This window comes from Leptonotus elevatus, chromosome 21 (assembly GCF_054856555.1).
Source record: "Leptonotus elevatus isolate MCC_2025b chromosome 21, RoL_Lele_1.0, whole genome shotgun sequence".
NCBI classification, from domain to species: Eukaryota; Metazoa; Chordata; class Actinopteri; order Syngnathiformes; family Syngnathidae; genus Leptonotus; species Leptonotus elevatus.
The window spans coordinates 16029220-16049385 of NC_141259.1; the positions used below are offsets into that span (position 1 = coordinate 16029220).

The 20166-nt window shown below is 45.5% G+C and overlaps 1 protein-coding gene across 6 annotated transcripts in view; it reads right to left on the bottom strand.

The window, feature by feature from the left end:
• The window catches only part of LOC147156152 (cadherin-18), a 149918-nt gene that overhangs the window by 52172 nt on the left and 77580 nt on the right, over window positions 1–20166 (bottom strand). For all 6 annotated transcript variants that reach the window (XM_086065566.1, XM_086065562.1, XM_086065565.1 and 3 more), the window contains one exon: window positions 4447–4948. In XM_086065566.1, coding sequence (XP_085921692.1) covers window positions 4447–4689 — 243 coding nt within the window. In that variant the 5' untranslated portion in view covers window positions 4690–4948. The remainder of the gene's footprint in view (window positions 1–4446; window positions 4949–20166) is intronic.

Here is a 20166-nt window from a genome sequence, read left to right on the forward strand (position 1 = left end):
GGATTTAGTTGACTCAGTGTAGGCTCAATGAATTGTATTCTTGTCTGTGTTACTTTCATGAGGAAGGGCAACGAGTTCAAACATTCATTCGCTATCTCTAAATGGGAGGGCCGGTCTCTACTGGTCGGAAGGGAGTCAGGCTTATTATTATTGTATTTTTTCTAATCTGATTTATATCCATGGGAACAGATTCTCTTGTATTCGCTGAGTTGTGGCCGGGTGTGTTGTGGGCTGATGGGAGGAGACTTCTAGTCTCCCACTTTTTTGAATAAGTATTGATGCCCCACGGGGGACGAGACAGACAACCTGATAGAACACGACTTCAGTGTCATCAGCTTTTTGTCCTCAGAAGCTTCTGATAATTATTTACCTTTGCAAAGGGACTTCTTCACCAGGATCTCACCATTCAGTTAATTGAACACGCAAAGAGTACAATACTTAAATTGTCTACTCTAACAATGACATACAATGGCTTGTCTGTGAACGTGACGTGATGGTGGAAAAGATGTCGAGACTGCATCAATTCCAAACGTATGTTTCCTTCCCTTTTTTGCTCGTCCTCCATCCACTCTCAGCGGTGCGATTGGCCAGTGTCGGTGTTTTGGGAAACCGCAGCTTGGACTTAGTCAGCGAGCGGCAGACCGCAGAGTGAGTTCGGGAGCCAGCTTTGTTGACGCTCACAGCTTGTTCAAAAAAAAAAAAAAAAAAAACTGTGGCCAAGTGCTCTGCTGACTCAGTAAGACCGAACTTTGCAAGCCTTACATCAGCGAGTGCAATGCAAACACAACCTGCGATGGAGACGTGGGAAACGTTTGTCCTCGTTTTTCACGTTTCTAGAACATTGGTCAGCCAATTTTCTGTTTTCCTTGGAAGTCGTTTTTTTTTTGCAGAGGAAACAACGGTTACAATTACAGTCGTTGGAAACGGCGCCACTGTTCATTCAGCCAGCAGCCGGTCGACATGTCGATACTGAACGGCAGTGCGACTGCCTGCTCAAAAAGACCATTAAATGTCCTTTTTTTCATGGATCGGTCCAATTGTCAGCAGCTCAATCTGCATCTTGTCTTCTCTTTCATCGCAATTCGCAGTCGTTGGCTGGCTTCGAACCTCACATTTAATTCAACAGTCGCGAGTTGCTCAATGCAGATCAGAGGCGGCTTTTTCAGTCAACAAGGCAATCAGATGTCCCCGACTTGATGGATGTCAAATTCCGGGGCCTGTCGCCATGTTTTTTTGTTTTGTTTTCATGCGATTCACCATCGACAGAGGCATCACTTACGGTTGGTCGGTCCCATCACCAAGTCTTCATGCAGACGGTTTATTCTGCGTATCATGTATTCGATAAAGCGACGCAATTTTGGGGCGACCTCAGTCCGCACGTAGACTTTCATATTGTTGTGATGAGAGCTCCGACTCGTACCAAAATCTCCACTTGCCATCCGTGTTAACATCAGCGAATGACGATCTTTGGTCTCTTGAGGCCTCCCTGATTTTATGTTTTTTGGATTTGTTGGGGTCTGGATGTTTCTTGGGCTGGGGAGGAGTTCTGGTGGGGGGTGTCTGGTCGGTGCTGGATTTCACCTTCCTTGGTTTTCTTTGGTCCTTCCTCGGGTCTCCTGACGGCGGTGTTCGGTTTAGGTGAACGGTATGAGATTTTTTTCTAATAGGTTTTCTGGTGAGCTAACAAATACACGCACGCACGCACGCACGCACGCACATACACATACTCACCCACACACACACACAAAAAAAAATAAAAAATAAAAAATAAAAAATATAAAAGAGCAATGATGATGACATTTCCGAATGAACAATACTGAGCTCTTTAAAAAAAAAAAAAAAAGAAAGAAAATGACGATCGAATCAATTCACATCCAAAAAGTCCGATTGCAACTCATTCCGAGTCACGACCAGTTTCGCATTGTGACATATTCAAAGTGTCAATCAGATGTCCTTTTTTTCAACGGCTTGATAAAATCTAAAGTGGGCATGTCATCTTTTTGAAGGTTTTTAAGCATCATGTGGCCAAAAGTCCTTTTCTGGAAGCAGCCTCTGGCAAAAGCATATGAGGACAAAGTGTCTTTTTATCCTTTTTGAATGTTTCATTTCATTCCAATCTGGGACCGATTGCAAGGACCCGGCCTTAAAACAAATCACCAGGACGATTAAACAGGCTTGCCGTAGCGAGCCCGTCCGTCTCCCTGGTGGAGTCCGCTTCTCAGGACGAGACGCTTTGTGAACGTTGTCTGTTTTGGGTGCGTTGGAGCTTCGCATGTTCGCAAGAACGCGCTCCAACCCACCTTTGCGGCTTTTCCCGCCCGGCAGGCACAGCCGGCATCCGTTGATTCAATAAACAGACTTTTGAGGTGGAAACTGATATTTGCAGTTGTTGCAGCCTTTTTTCCCGAGCACATCATCCCGCTTTTCTCTCTTCCAAAAGGAATACAGACATATGTGCAGTCAGTATGCTGTCGTTTCTGGCTCTGGCAGCGCAGTTGAGGGGATTAGCCCGCGCCCGAGTGCCTCGAATAATGATCAGTGCAGCGGAGAAACACATTTTCGCATTTGGGGGAGATAAGGGCGGGCAATCTGCAAAGCCACGAGGACTTAAGTGACTCCCCGCGGCTGCTGGCGGAGCCGACGCAAGGCGCGAGCAGTCACGTGGCCAACAACGCCCTCTCGTGACTTCCCGGCACAGCCAGGCACAACTTTGAAATGACATTCCACACAATGTCGGCCGCCGGTGTCCTCTGCCGCCGCGCTTCATTTTCCCAGCCGGAGATCAAATCTGGCTTCATTTCCCGCAGAGAGCCCGGGTTCTAATCATTCGGTTTAAGGATGCCGCACGTGGAGGGGGCGACTCTGCCGAGTGGAGCGGCGTCCTCGTTAATCACACGGAATAAAACATGGCTGACGTGGTGCTAATGACAGCGCAACAAACACAAAAAGCGGACCCTGCATTTCCACATCACAAGACAAGAAGAAGGCGCGATGCTGACGTTGAGTGCAGCGCGTTGGCAAGCGCCACAAAAAACAAAACATGGCAGCCAAGTCTTTCGACCACGGCGGGAACATTGCCTTAAGTGCTCGCTGGAGCAGACGATCGTTCCAGAAGATACAAATTGCGGTTGACACATTCCTGCATGAAGATTTGGCGATGGTGACAACTGACACGTAGACCAAAAAAATGCCGCCAAATGACTGTGAAAGTCAGAACAAAATAGAAGAAGACTTGCTGACTTCGGGTCCTGAAGATTTGAAGTCAGCCCATCAACTTTGCCAAGCCTTCACTTTCCATGCATACGTAGTATGTTCTGGTCCAATTTTGAAAAATGTCACTTCAGTGGGCAGCTTACTCCATTTGTGTGCAGCGTGACAGCTAAAAGCTGCTTCACCATGTTTGCTTTGAACTCTGAGCTCCACTAATAGAAGAAGGGTCTGCTGACCTCGGATGGTTTCGCATTTCCTTCACATATTCAGGACCCAAAAGCATTTAGTGATTTATGGACCACTGGCGGCCGTTGCTCAGGGTTAGAGACGGTCCTTCAGTAACCAGAAGGTCGGCTGTTTCGATCCCCGCTCTCCCCGAGTCACGTGTCGTCGTGTCCTTGGGCAAGGCACTTGGCGCGCATCGCCTCCAGTGCTACTCACACCGGTGTATGGAAGGTGCGAATGTTTGGTGGTGGTGGGAGGGGCCGTAGGCGCACACTGGCAGCCGCGCTTCCGTCAGCCTTGCCCAAGGGCAGCTGTGGCTACTTAAGTAGCTTACGGCCACGACAGCGTGGACGTGTAAGTGCATGAATAATGTATCCGTTCCATTGTAAAGCGTCTTTGAGTGTCTGATGAGATTTTAAAAAGCGCAATACAAATCTGACGCATTATTATTATTATTATTATTATTATTATTATTATTATTATTATTATTATTATTATTATTATTATTATTATTATTATTGTTATTATTACAAGTAGCTGACTAGGAGCCAGTATGAGTCCTTTGGGACTGGAGTAATGTGTTCTCTTGTGTTCTGGTCAGAACTCTTAATGCTCTTTTGAGGGATTCCAGTCAGAAGACCAGTCCAATTATCAAGTCAAGTCTGGCATGGACAAGCTTCTCCTGGTCTGCTCGGCGCATGCAACCTTTCAGTGCGCCATTGGCATAGCCATGACTCTTACTCAAGGGTAAGACCAAAACGAAAGGGGTCCAATGACTGACCCTTGAGGGACCACCACCACATATCCTGAGCATTTGGTCAGACTCAAAACTTCAAATGGTCACAAAGTAACTTCTTTCCTCCGAGTAGGACCTGCACCATTTTTAGGATTGTTACAGTGAATCCCGAGACTCCATTAAAAAAATAGATTTGTGTGTTTCCGCGGGTTGACATTTCTCGAGACTCTTTGTGTTACTGAAACGAAATTGAGAATGAATCCAATCCTTCTTACCTTCCCCACGTACTGCTGGTCGGTCCCCATGTGTTCTTCTAAAACAAAGAATTGGTTCCAGATCCAGCCCCGTTTGGGCCTGTGGTGCACCTCCGTCTCCCCGTTGGCCAGCTTGCTCTGGTTCCTGCCGGGGTTCCTGGCCAGCGCCCTGGCGGGCAGGTGGCGGCTCGCCCCGTGGGCCCTCTGGATGAAGCAGAGGCAGACCAGGACGGGGCAGAGCCCGCCCGCGCCGGCTATCCTCATGGCGCGGCGTCTCGTAAGATTATCCCAGCGCTCCGGGACCTTAATTTCCTCGCAGCCGCCACCGCTGCCGACCTCTCCCAAGGCAAAACTTTAAATCCCAATGAGGAGAAGAGCAGCCCCAGTAAATCCAGGGGAGGTCATGGTCCAAAAAGCCGAGGTCCTTTTTACATTATGGAATTTCCCAGCTGAGCCACGGACGTCAAGGCGCGGGCGATTCTAGTCGCGGAGGAGGTTAATCCCACAAGCCATGATGGATATCCTGCGGGAGAGAGCACAGCAAAAGTGGGATTACAAGATTAATTAAGTTAATCCAATTACTTCTTTGAAATCTTATTTGAAACCCGAATCTTCACAAAACTTTGACCAAGACTTGAACCCGGACTTGAAACCTTAACCCTGGCTAGAAACTCTCCAATTTGCTTAAAACCCTAACCACGACTTGAAATGCTAACTTAAACCCTAACTCATTTTTAAAAATCGAATTTAAAACATTTTCCTGACATTTTTATCTTTGCTTGAAACGCTAACGAAGATTTACAACTTTCAAATGGAAACCCTAATTTGAAACCCTAATTTGAAACCCTAACCCTGGCGTGAAACTCGAATTTGCATTCCTACGCTTTTTTTTTTTGAAAGCCTTATTTCGGTTTCACCCCTAAGTCAAAACCCTTCCCCATCTTAAAGTGATGGACATGAGAATCTGAATTGCGACCAATCCCAGATAAGCCTCAAACGAGCCTCCCGCCATCAAAGGACGGCGGGCCACCTCAGTCCTTGGTGCGACGGTTCGTAGTGAAGACGTTACGGCGCTTAGAAGGTCGTGGCGGCACGCGTGCTGACTGACGGCTCGCACCCGAGGTCAGCGTCATTCATCAGACGCTCCCTGACGGGCTTTATTAAAGGTAGCCGCCAAAGGCTTTTGATTACGCAAGTGTGCGTCCCATAAAAAGAGAGTGGGGGACTTTGTCTCCTGCAATCAGCACAGTGGTGAAAAAAAGACTAAATTAAACATGAAGAAGAAGAAGAAGAAGAAAGAAGAAGAAGAAGCCGCTGCCTTCTTTTTTCTTCTTCTTGTTGGCCAGATCTTCAAAGTTGTGCACCTGCTTGTTCCAGGCCCAAGACATTTTGAAGGAGTGTTCTCCATGTCATGCCTTCATTTTCGGAGGGTCCCGTCTGGAGTTAATCCTGAGTCGGTTAGGGTACACCCTGAGTCGGTTAGGGTACACCCTGAGTCGGTTAGGGTACACCCTGAGTCGGTTAGGGTACACCCTGAACCCGTCCCGAGTCACAACAAGGCAGCCTTTCATCCTCACTTGTGCTTTTGCAAACTAACGACATTATTTGCAGTCTTCTTCCACTTTGAAAGCAATTGCAGCACATGACATACGCGTTGCTTTTTTTTCAACTCTTGTTTGAATCCGTAATTGAAATGCTCAACCCAAGTTCAAAGCTGAAACACTAACCCAAACTTCAAACTAAAGCTGAAACCCCTTTATCACTTTTGGAACCCTCATTTTTGCTTCAAACCGCAATTTGAAATCCTAACCCTTTTTCGAAAACCTTAGTTTGAAAACCCAATGACCCAATTTTGATACTCAAACCCTAGTTTGAAACTCGAACCCAGTCTTAAAACCCTGATTTGAAATCCTAACTTAAAAAGTGTTTGGAAACCTGATTCTCGTTTGAACCCATTTTGTATCTTTTCCAGCAATTTGAAACCCTAACTCTTACAAAACCAGTGATCTTTTCTTTCTGATGCAGCGTGTTAGACTACCACACTATAATAATAATAATAATAATAATAATAATAATAATAATGGATCAGTATAGCGGCAACTACTGCTGGTGAGGATTTACTCACTGTCAGATTATTTTTTTTTTTCTTTCTTTCAGAATCGGCGGCTGGCATCGGCAGCTTTCACAAGTACCCGACAAAAAAAAACAAAGGCCGGCATTTGCCTGATACCGATGCCCTGGTATCGGTACTTGCCCATCTCGACAATAAAGATCTTTGTTTTCTTTTTTCTTTCGGGTGTGTGTGCTGGGGTGAGCGGGAGTGCACCAACGCTACAGAAATGCTAAAGTTACTCAACTAATTAAAGCTAGCGACACCTCAAAGTGAGTCTTATTTGCGCTACAACGTGTGCATCGTCATCCAGAAAAAAGTCTGCAGTATTCTATTATTCTCCACTTCAGCAAGACCGCATCGGCTTCTAAGTTTGCGCTGGTGTGACGTAGGCTCAATTAATTGCAGAGTGCGCTTTGACTCACAACTTTTTTTCATGGAGGGTTTTTTTGGTGCACAGAAGTCAAAAAGTAAAAGAGAGGGAAATGTCGTCTTTTGATTTGTTGTGAACTGAATCTCGGGGTGTGACGGCAAGCGAGTCGTGCTCGCCTCAAACGTTGCTGAGGTTTCTCAAGTCACAAGACAAAAAAACGTTGGATGTCGCCAACGAATTCTGCTGACAAGCGCGACTCGACAAGCGCGACTCGACAAGCGCGACTGTCATCCGGACGCAAAGTCAAAGAAACCTTTTGTCAGTCTGGGGAGGAAAAAAATCAAAGTCTGCATTTGCAAAGTCAATGTGGAGGTGCTCATTAAATTTGGAGGTACAATGGCAGAAATATCAAAGTGTCGTCTGCTGCCAATGCTGGGAAAAACAAGGCCGGGACGGGGGCAGCGAATGCATCGCGTCCGCTCGGCCGCGACGTCATCAAAAGACGACTTCACACCAAATTCAATTCTAACGTTATGAAAAGCAAAGCGAAGCAAAAAACAATTGTCAGTACATTTTGGGCTACTGCACAACAACAAAATCATGTTTTAGATTCAAAATCTTTTTTCAGGAAGTATTGTTTTCATCAACGTGAAAAACTGAGATTCGTGTATTTGTACATAACAATTTGCCACTGCCAAACACCGCTAAGCGATGATGACTGAATTATTTCCCCGCCTCTATAAATAATTCATACGTGTTGATTAGATTTTTTGCTCGGAAAACCACGGCTAATCCCGCACGACACTTGTTAGCGATGCTAAGGAGGCGGCGCCGCGCTTGTTGACGGACGATTCTCCGCCGCCAGCTGCGGCGCGACGCGAGGCGAGTTGTGGCGGATTTAAGCAGCCGGGGATAAACACTCGACGGCAACGCGCGTAATCTGCATCCAGATTGGCATCGGCAAAGGCAGAGCAACAGCCGAATCCCGCCTTCTGCCCGCTAATGCCACGCCCGGCGTGCGACGGACAAGCGTTGGTCACACAATTGCGTCTCTTGGGTTGAGGAAATGGCTGTCTTCCAAATCACTCTATCGACGGGGGGGGGGGGGGGGGGGGCAACTCAAACGATAGAGGGGGCACAATTTTCCATCAGTGCTGCTGGGGACCACAAAGCATTCGCACTTCCCAACCAGATTTTAAATACAGAACGTATAAGTCAAATGAAGTCAGTTTTACCTGCAGTATCTTTTTTATTTTTTTTTTTATTTTAAAGAGCTCAGTATTGTTCATTCGGAAATGTCATCATCATTGCTCTTTATTTATTATTTTTTATATATATATATATATATTTTTTTTTTATTTTTTATATATATATATATTTTTTTTTTATGTGTGTGGGTGAGTATGTGTATGTGCGTGCGTGCGTGTATTTGTTAGCTCACCAAAAAACCTATTAGAAAAAAATCTCATACCGTTCACCTAAACCGAACACCGCCATCAGGAGACCCGAGGAAGGACCAAAGAAAACCAAGGAAGGTGAAATCCAGCACCGACCAGACACCCCCCACCAGAACTCCTCCCCAGCCCAAGAAACATCCAGACCCCAACAAATCCAAAAAACATAAAATCAGGGAGGCCTCAAGAGACCGAAGGAGAGACCGAGAAAAGGAAGGAAGGACAGACGAAGCCGCGTGAGATCCGAGACACCAGGCAGCCTCCACCGATTCAATGACCTGAGCAGGAAACAGATTGTGTCTGAGTTTCGGTAGATGCTGGCGCACCTGCAGTATCTTATCTTCATTAATCGAGAAGACTGATGCGATCGAAAGATGACATCATTGGCCACTTGATGTGACCCGTGCGTGCGCGCGTGTGTAAAAAAAACCTCAGCAAGTCCCAAGCCAAGTCTTTGCGTCTTTAACTCCCAAATCCAAGTTAAGTCTCAATTGTTTTTGTCAGGCCAAGTCACAAATCATCAACGTCGCGACTCAAGACAATTCCGATCCAAGTCACGTTGACTCGAGTCACTCACGCGTTGCACGGGAGACGAGGTCAGCGCCACATCTGCAATCATTCAACAAGCAACTTTTGTACTTTTTGCCTCCGAGAATTTGCAAAGGCGTCGTATTTGATGTCCTCACAATGCAAAGCAGTGTTTATTTTTCTTGTTTTTTTTTTGCCCCGTCCAAACTGTGTCAGACGTCACAACAACAAAAAAACGCTGTTTCTGGTCTCTGCCTTCTGTTTTTATTCATGCAAACAGGAATTTGAAATCACGGCGAATGAAGCCGTCATGTGAACAACTTCAATCGGACGAGATCCGAGCACGGGTCGGGCCAACAATCCTCGCAGGTCTTGCCCGCGCAGCCTCTGACGGCGCCGCGGGACGCCGGCCCACCTGCAAACGGCGACAAAAGACGGAGGGACGTCGTCGGCGCTAACGGCACATGCTCGGCCGCACGCTGAGCGCCCGCTGATGCCAAACAACAAACAGCCGGCGGCCGCGGCGGGTCGGAACATGACAGCGAGCGGGAAAGGCCACCGCGGTGAGCGAGGGAGACGCGCGCGCTCACGTTCGGCTGAAGCCATTTCAAAGCCCCCGCGGTTCGGTCGTCCCTGCTGATGCTGCAGTTGAAAAATCCGAGGAAGTGTCCCGGATGCAGTGGAACTAGAAAAAGTACTGGACAAAATGGCGGGTTAGCGTTGTCCATCTGTGTAATACGACGGCGCATTAGGGCCATGTACATCTATTTTTAAAAAAAATCTGAGAAAAAACTAACAAATTTGCGAGTTTCTAAAGTGGCAAATTTGCGAGAAATAAACTCAAGAAACTTACGAGAAATCCACGTAGCGTAGCTAGAGTCAAACGTGAGGATTCGTTGGTGGGACACTGTTTATAAAATGAAAAGGCCGCATGCATTCATTCTTAATTTAAACTTTACTCATCGAGAGCGACAACACTTCCTGATCCTGCTGACAAAATATTAGCCAATCAGGAGCTAGCATACTTTCAATAAATTCAAGTGAATGACGGAGAGCAGCAGATTCGACACATCAACTTAAACTACTTGCACAAAAAAAATACCAAAATGTATGAATGTGTAAATTATCATTCTGGAAACATAAATATACAAGTCAATATGTATTGGAACAAATGAACTTAAATGCTTGAACCTCAGCGTGCGGAACCCTCGCAAAGTGAGGCGTCTTTGGCACCCAACGCTTCAAACATCATATGGTTAATCTCTGCTCAGCAATTACTATCTCCTTATTTGAAAACCCGACCGAAAAGTATTGGCACAAACATCAGAGTAGGACGCGACGTGTATCTCTTGTAAGTTTCGGACTTTTTTTCTCGCAAATTTTCTGCATAATAAAGCCGCAAATTTGCCACTTTATAAATTCGTAAATGTGCGAGTTTTGTTCTCACTCACAAATTTGCCACTTTGTAAAGTGGAACATTTTCTCGACCTTCCTTCCCTTTGACCAAGAAATGATACAAGCCCCTAATACGCCGTCGTAGTGTTACGTATGCGTTTGTAATTCGATTTTTTTTTTTTTAATGGTTTGTCGTTTGAAGGGATCCTTGGAAATAGCCAAAAAGCAGCTTCAGGGGCTGACGAGTCCAAAGTCTGCGGGCGCTACTAAGAATGTTTTCCACATTCTGCTGCTCGATGGGGGTCTTCATTTCCTCTTCCAGCTTCCTTTTGCATGAAGTTCTCAAGTGAGACGCGTGCGTTTTAATTCCGCCGCGCCGCGCTAGCCCAGTAAATTGAGGCAGTCTTATCGCGCTCACTTTTCCATTTGTGTCCAGCTGTTTGCCGCTTGCTGGCTAACGCCGCTCTTCCGCGTGAAAAACTCCTGCTGGGATGAAAGTTTTTACCACCGCGGTCTAAAGAAAGTCTTGTCACAGTGCCCCCCATTGATGAAGGCACGTGTTTTAATAAGACGGAAAAACTTCAAGCAGACCTTCAGCACATGCTTGCTTTGCCAGAGTTGAGACTTTAGCCCCTTTTACGCTGCCTCCCTGTGCAGTAAACGGCAAAAATCGGCGTAACTTGGCATTAGTTTACATTCTTAAAAAAAAAAAAAGAGTAAATCCTGGATTTGCTTGAGGCAAATCGCGAGTGAGGAGCAGCAGCAGCAGGTTTTTCAACACAGATTAGCTAATCGGCCCGCATGACTCGCACCCTGGCGAGTGACGAGCTTTGGCGTGTCACTCGCCGCCGCCGCCGCCACCAAAATCAACAGCCACGTGCTCCGAAAACACTCCAAATCCTCCAAAATGCTCCCGAAACGCCATCTGTTCACTCTTGCCGCCAAAGAGCTGTTGAATCCGGTCACCTCAATGTGGCGGCAAATTGATCTCAAATTGATAACCATCTTTGAAACCCTAACCATCACCTGACTTCAAAACCGTCGTTCAAAACCCGAATCCTGGCTGCAAACCCTAAATTGAGAACTTAGCCTTCACCTTAGCTTCAAATACTTTTTTTTTTTTTTTCTTAAGAGCTCAGTATTGTTCATTCGGAAATGTCATCATCATTGCTCTTTTATTTTTATTTTTTTTGTGTGTGTGGGTGAGTATGTGTATGTACGTGCGTGTGTGTGTGCGTGCGTGCGTGTATTTGTTAGCTCACCAAAAAACCTATTAGAAAAAATCTCATACCGTTCAACCTAAACCGAACACCAGGAGACCCGAGGAAGGACCAAAGAAAACCAAGAAAGGTGAAATTCAGCACCGACCCGACACCCCCCACCAGAACTCCTCCCCAGCCCAAGAAACATCCAGACCCCGACAAATCCAAAAAACATAAAATCAGGGAGGCCTCAAGAGACCAAAGTAGAGACCGAGAAAAGGAAGGAAGGACAGACGAAGCCGCGTGAGATCCGCAGAAATCAGCCTCCACCGATTCAATACCTTAGCTTCAAATACTAATTTAAAACCCTAAGCCCAACATGAACGCTGGTTTAAAACCCTAATTTAAATGTGCATCTTTTTTTGGGCTAAATATAAAATGCAAAACGAGCGAGCGAGCGAGCGAGCGAGAATCGTCTTTGCCAGATCAACTTTGTAAAAGTTGTCACCGAGTGTCATTTGCAAGCAAACAAATGCAAACCCAACTCGCTTGCTGATGAGCATTTTGTGTGTGTGCGCGCGCGCGCACAAGTTATTATCGTGTGTGCGTGTGACCCAGTTGCCGAGTCAGGAAGGCATCAGCTCGCTCTCAGGAGGTTGCGGCATAACAAACTTTCGGGAAAGCCACAAATGTCACGTCTGACTCCGCCGTCGCTTTTGCATGTTTGCCGATTGCAAAAAATGGAAAACAACAAATTGGCGCTCGACAAACTTTGCTTCGAAACCCTGACGAAGACAAATCCATTTTAAAACCTTAACTCTGTCTTAAAACTGATGCAACCTTTGAAATCCTAACCCTGGCTTTAAAACGCTTATACAAATTGATAGCCTTAATTTGGCTGTAAAAACTGCATTTTCTCTAGCAGAACTCTGCCTTCAAACTGGCTTTAACCGATATGTCGTTTTGAAACTGTGCCTTGACGCAATTATTTGAAACCCTCATTTGAAAGCTTGCTCTAGTTTTTAGACAGGGTTAGGGTTTCACTATCCAAGTCCAAAAGTCTTGATTTAAAACCTTACTGCCAGTTTCCACAAAGTACTTAAAACTGCAAATGTCAACATTTCAAGGTATCCATGCTTGTTGCCGCCGCGCGGCGGATGCTCCCCGCGAGAGGTCCAATCATGGCGCAGCGGTCTGATGAGTCCGCTTGTGGGACTTGAGTGATGGTGCGGCAAAAAGTGAAAGAAGAAAAAAAGGAGAGGGGAAGCGACGGGGACGAACGTTAACGGAAATGTATTCTTTTGCCGACAGCTTCACGCCGTTAGCAGTCTGGGCGAGCAGGTGGGCCCGCAAAGCGAGGAGGAGGCGGGGCCCGGGCCAGGCAGCCACCCGGCTTCTCGCATTAGCATTTCACAGCCACCAGGTACGTTCGGTCCCTTGCGAGAGTGCAAATTGAGGAGGTTGGAGTGCGTGTGTGGGCTCGCGTGTGCGTGCTGAGCAAGGCTCGTTTACATTTCCCAGCCACTTCATTAGGGACACCTCCACAATCTCTTGACAAAAAAAAAAATCCCTTTGTTCAATGGAAAAGATTTTTTTCCTGTTAGGTTGCATTCTCAAAAAAAAAATCCCTTTGTTCAATGGAAAAGATTTTTTTCCCGTTAGGTTGCATTCTCAGGAACAGCAATAATGTTCCCGGGTCAATTTAACGATAGAAAAATAAAAAAACGCATCCCACAGATTCTCATCATGAAATACTTCTTTAACTTTCAAATGGGTCAATTTGACCCGGTCTTTGTTTCATGTCACAAAAAAACATTCCAACAAACATTTAACTCAGGCAGCCATTTTGCTCCCGGCTGTTTTACTGGATATGGACTGATTTTGCAAGGCCCGCAGAATATTGTGTTCTATTGCTAAAAAAAACATGGAACCCACCACAAGAAAAATTACAGTCTCTTCTTTTATCAGGAAAATTTTATGTTTCCGTTTTGCAGCAATTAGCAGTAGAATATAGCATTCATCATTATTCACAAGTCTGACCCTGGTTGATCTCTTATACTCTGCTGCCACCTGCTGGCCGTTTTTTTTTTGTAATACCTACCATTGTTTCATGCATTGTCTTCAGTTCAGAGGCTGCATCAAAGCCTTCTGTATCCTCTCGCATAAAAAAAACAACCTACAAATATGTTTTTGGGACCATGGCAATATTTAAAATAGAACGTATTTATACATTTTTGGGAGCAAATGAGTTTGAACATTTCATTGAAAATATGCGAAAGTGAACCATTTTAACTTTCTGTCGATTAGACGTTTCATACTGATATTTATAACTTTTTTTTTTTAACTCTTAAAATGGGTCAGTTTAAACCCGAAATGTTTAATGTTCTAAAATCAAACCAATAAATGTTTATATCTAAACTGTTTTCATTGCAAATACATCAAACCATTTCTTAATCTGTTGAGTTGAAGTTTCATAGCAAACAAACGATGTTGGGTCATCAATGTTGCAAAAGCATCGCAACCGTTTTCAGTGCAAATACGTCAAAATGAGACATTTTTTTTTAAAATTCTCTGTTGGTGCCAAGTTTGTTAGCAAAAAAGCTAACAATTGTACTTCAACTTGGAAAATGGGTCATTTTGATCTAATTTGATCTTTATTTATCTCAAACAAGTCATCGCGACAGGAAGGCGAAGGTACGTGCCTCGGCTCAACAAACGTTGGGTTGGCGCGTCGACTTCAATCCAATCACGGGTCCGACTTATTTCCAAGCTTCATTGTGGCTTTGAGTTTGACTTAAAAACTGAAACGAGAAAGGAGCGGACGCCCCTCACTCGCTCTCATCATCCTCATCTTCATCCTCATCCTCATCCTCGGCGCCGTCCTCGTCCGCCTTTTGAATTATCCGAGGTGCTCGGTCCTTCTCCCACGCCCCATTATGGAGCGCTGGCCTCGCTCCAATTGCGCGTCGAGTGCGAGCCGCTCGGTCAGTGGCAAGTTGGTTTTTTTCTTTTTCTTTTTATCAGCGGGTTGCTTGCTTAAACCGCAGCTCGCAGGTTTCAGAAAATCGGCAGAGCAAAGAGAAAATGCTACGGACGTCAGGACTTGGGTTAAGGTTTCAAAAATGAGGTTTTCGAGCCAGGGCTGCAGTGTGAAATTAGGGTTTTAAGAAAGTTTAGGGTTCCAAAGCCTTCCAACTCGTCTTAGGGTTGCTCAGGCTTCCAACTCATTTGCTTCAAGAAACGTACAAACTCGTTCTATTTTAAATATTGCCATCGTCCCCAAAAGATATTTGTAGGTTGTTTTTTTTTATGCTAGAGCGCACAGAAGGCTTTGATGCAGCTTCTGACCTGAAGAGGTCGTTTAAAGCAATGGTAGTTATTACAAAAAAAAGGCAGCAGAGTATAAGAGATCAGCAATGGCCATGTTGCAACAAGCTCTTTTTCCCAGTGTTTTTAACAGACTTTGTGATTGATGATGACACCTAGCTATATTATAATGCTAATTGCAGATAGAAATATACTTTTTTTTTTCCTGATGGAAGAAGAGACTCCAATCTTTCTTTTGGTACTTTCCATGTTTTTATAGCAAATAGTACACAATATTCTGTGGGCCTTGCAAAATCAGTCCAAATCCAGTAAAACAGCCGGGAGCAAAGGGGGTTGCTTCAGTGAAAATGTGGGTTGAGTGTGAAGGTTTTGAATGAGGATTTCAAGACCCAGCATTGTATTAGGGTTCCAAATAGGGTTCCAAGCCAATGAGGGTTTTGAGCATGAGCGAAGACAAATACACACAAACGAGCGACGCGTTTCTTTTTCCGTCTTCGATAAATTGACTTCGCCGGCGCCCGCTGAGCAGCGTTACGAAATCAGCACGAATGAAAATGCACGAGCGGAATTGTTGTTAAACGCGATCATTTGCTTCCTGACGTGATTTGTTAATAATTGCAATTTCCCGCCTATTGTTGCGTTGGGACGGCCAATAAGCAAATAATCCAATTTATTCATGCTTTTAAAAAGGAAATTAAACGTGTAAATCATGAAAATGAGCATTTTATGTAACAGTTCTCCTGTACTGGAGGAGCTGGGGAATCTGACAACTGCACGCGCACGCACACGCACGCGCCGGCCATCCTGACGCCTTTTTATGTCCCCGGCGACTGGCGGGCGAGCAACGTGCCGCGATTGCGTAATGACGGCGGATCCTCTAAAGGCCGCAAACGTGACGCGTACGAGAGACAAAAAAAAAACGAGGCTCACCTAACAGCGCATCAAGTATTCATGCGGCAATAACAATGAACAATACTGAGCTCTTAAAAAAAATAATAAAAAAATAAATAAATAAATAAAGTATTTATGCGGCGCGCTGGGCCGAGAGGCTCGCTTTGCATGTTTGGAAAACACACACTTCATGCTAAAAAAAAAAGAACCAAAATAAGAGAAACGGAGAAGAGATTGTCATCAGCAAAAATCAGCAACCTCCTCTCGTTAGGACTTGTTTACAACATCGGAGCACCAGGGGTGTCGTGAAAAGCCGTTGGAAACAGAAAATCGTTTATTGATTTAAAAGATGCGAGTGCATCGAATCGAATCGTTCCACTTTGAAATTTATTGGAGATGAATCGTCCCAAAAAAAAAGGCATTTTTGACAAGTTCACTCAAAAGTACAGTACGGGCCTTCTCGTGCATGCTTTATTTTCATGACATCATTTATTCTCACTAAAGGCATCAAAACTATCGAAAAAAAGGTGAAAATAATCAAATAAATACATAAATAAATAGCCACCCTTTTTGCTGATGACTTTTTTTGCACATTCTTGGCATTCTCTCGATGAGCTTCGAAAGGTCAGGGGTCACCTGAAAGGGGTTTTCCAACCGTCTTTAAGGAGTTCCCAGGGGTAGGAATGTCAGGAGCAAAGGTGGCCATTTTGAAGAACATGAAAAATGTGTTTTCAGTGATTTCCCTTTTTTTGTTCTTTTATAACTCGACATCAGTTCATACATAGTTTTGATGCCCTCGGTGAGAATCTCCAAAATAACCAGTCATGAGAATAAAGTAAATCTATTGAATAAGAAAGTGTGTTTAAATGAAACTCATTGCGTCATACCTCCTCCAACGGAGCCGTACAAAAGTAATCCCACTGAATCGAACCGAATCGAATCATTTGCCACTTTCAAATCAAACCGTCTCGATTCGTTTCACATCCCGCGCACCGATAACATTTCGTTTGTTTTTGTTTGTTCAGTGGTACACGTTTGCCGGATGGTCCTAAGACACATTTGCCCCACTTGTCCGTTGACGCAGGACTCCGGGTTGCCTCTTAATGGTCACATCCTGCTCCTAAAAGCAACCATTGTGATTGGCCAGTGTGTGACAAGAGGCGGGTCTTGGGGTTATCGCGTGAATCTTCACTCAGTCCACTTTGTGCGCCAGAGGAGAAGAATCCTGATCATGAGCCCAACTGGTTTTACAAGGACAAAAAAAAAGAAGGCAGGAAATGCAGTTTTGGAGACGAGCGCCATTGATGTGACTTGACATGCCTGAGGTTTCTCAGTTTTTGGAACAAAACTGTAAAGTTTGCACTCCGTGGCCAAAATCTGCCGCTGAAACACCAGGATGCCTCAACGTCAGTCCTAATCCAATGCCGTTCTGGTCCTACGATGCTTGGATGCGCCGGTCTTAGAGACGTGAATCCCAGCCATTCGCTGGTCTATTATGTCTCGTTTCCATGACGCGTTGATCCGAAGACAAATTGACCCAATAATGCGCTGGTCTTAAGATGCATTGACCGAATAAGCCACGCCCACCATGCAAGCGGGCCAACACATCCCTGGTCCCGAGACACGCTGACCCAACCATGCATTGGACCCAATAAGACGCACTGGTCCCAGGATGCATCAGCTTTGAGATGGTTCTGTCCTCCAACACACCTGATTCGTATAATCAGTTCATCAGCAAGCTCCGCAGAAGCCTGATAACAATCCTGATCTTTAGAATCGGGTGCGTTGGAGAACGGAAACATCGTAAAACCTGCATGCAGGACTTTGGCCCTTGAGGACCAGGATTTGGGAAGCCTGCTTTAAGGTCTCAACAGACCAAGCCGATAATCGGCCGAACGTCGAGCCTCAACTGCTCAAGCCTGATGCCGATCACGACTTACTTTCTGTGCGTAATTAAGAGGTCGTCTCCCGTCATACCTTCGGCGGCGGTTTCCATGTCCTGTCAGGACTTCGCTTTGACTCAACCCACGCAGTTTTTCTCTGTAATGTCGTCCAAGCGTGGTCGTTCCTAAATCACGCTAATCAGCTCGTCAATTTTCATCACTCCAACCCACAAAGCGCTCGACTTGACGTTGAAAAGTTTGAGCCACGACAGATTGACGGTGATGACTCGCACCCAATGCCAGGATGTTGCTTTCCTCAGAACCGCGAAAGGGGGGTGGGGGTACTCTCCTGGGATTCCGGATCCCCTCGGGACCCTGAAGAAGGAAGGCCGGCATTCACTGGATCATGTGACAGCCTTACAATGATCCAAATGAGTGCGAGACTCTGGCGTCCCAAAGGTTTGACTTCTGTGGCGCCCTCCATTTCCCTCGCTCGTGTTTCTGCTTCCTGCCAGGAATTTTCAAACCACCATCCTTCCTGCCGCCTCAACTTCCTCGTGTGTTCGCCGGTTCGTCATGTCTGAGCGTGTCCCGTTTCCATCACGAATGATAAGAAGCGTGATGATAAAAAAAATTCCACGCATCGTTTATATCTCGCAGACGCGCCGCATCGGAAGGCAGGCATTATTTCACTTGTCGCACTCGACCAGATTGCACCCGTCTCACTTTTCAGACCCCCCCCCCCCAACACACACACACACACACACAATTCCCCAAATGCCCACTAAATGAATAAGCAGCACTGAAATCAGATTGCCACGGAATGCATGAAGGTACGATCCGTCTTTTCAATGAGCCGTTCAATGTTCTGGCGGAGAAATCTTCTTTTTCTCCTTCTTGGCGACTCGTACGTAACTTTGTGGCAACCTTTTTTTTTTTTTTATTAGATTAAGGCCGGATTTTGAGTTATAGCAAATAATCTCATCGATTATACTTTTCAATACGATTATTATGCTAGTTTCACACTGCATGCTTCAAGAGACACAAATCCCAAAAAAAAATTTCAGTGTTGATACTTTTATGTGTCGTTTGGATGTAATAATTGTTTTAAGATTATTATTTTTTTTTTTTTTAACAGGCACTTCTCGCCTGATAGTTTGAAATCAGCAATTCTCTGAGCGTGAACCCATAAAAGAAATTCCAAAGAGAAGAAAAACATGAACCCCGAGACATCCCAGCAAATCCCCAAGCAGACCGCATGCTAACGCGTCCCCCTTTGGAGAAAAGACATGAAAGTCTACTTGGACAAGACGACGACGCTTCCATTGATGCCGTCACAGATTTTTAGCAGGATTAAAATCTGCATGCTTTGAATGGATTATATTTGTTGATTGGTTTGATTGTTTTCAGCCGTCCATCACGGGGCGCATGGAGACAAACTAAAAAATTCAGGGAAAATGCCAATTTTATTAGCCAATAAGCAGAGCAAAAGCAAACATTCTCTGTAATCCATCTTAAACGTACAACATTCTTTGCCTCTCTGTCAAAATCGTCAACACTCGTGTTGACGATAATTGCAACAAAATGGTGGCACGGCGCTTTTATTACAATCGACTAAATGAAACTCCTCCCCTCACTACAACATCGCTAAAAAGCCTCAAGATTGCACATGAATCCGATTTTTATCGTAGACATGTCTTTGGCCACGCCCACTTCGGCCAATCGGCCAAGCCTTTTATTGCTCATCGTCAGGTTGTTTTGACAAGAATCCATGCGAGACCAATCAATCCAAGCATCAATTCTGCCTGTTGTTTGCCTGTCCCCGTGGCTGCTGGGGATTTCTGCTGCAAAACAACAACCTATGAGTTCCCTGAATTAAACAATGAATTAGCGTCGGCATCTCTTACATGCTAGCTGGGGTTCGACTACACTGAAAAGAATGTCAATCTCCTCTCAATTCACTTGCCGTCAAATTCGGGACGATTTGATGAAAAGCGATTACTCACTCGTATGAACGTCAACACGTGGAAATGCAGGTTAATTGTACCTTACGCCATCTAGTGGAAGAACATCTCATTGCTCTTGCCTGTCACTATACGTCGCTAGCTTAGATAGACAAACATCCAGACAATATCGGTAGCAGACGCATGGAAGATTTTCAAAGGGAATTGAAATCATTTCTGGCTTGAGAACGATTGCAGTTTGGCGCGCAAGCAAAACTAACGGGATTAGCAGGCGGCGCCGCGAGCGTAGCATTTCACCTCCCACAGCACGCCGTGCGCGCTCTGTCGGCGGCGGCGGCGGCGGGTATGTGTGAACACGCCCCCACTCTCAAAATCCTTCCACCAGCTCACTCACTCCCCCGTCTTGCTTAAGACTAATAGGGCCCTAATTAGCTCCGTGACCTTTTCAGACAAGGGAACGTTCACGGCTGATTATATCAGCACGCTGTCTCACAAAAGATCCCCCCCCGTCCCTCCCCCCCCCCCCGAAACATCTCCGATACGAGCACATCATCAGAGCGACGAACCCGAGTCGAAAGGCGGAGCGCCTGACAACGCGCGTCACAAAGAGGACC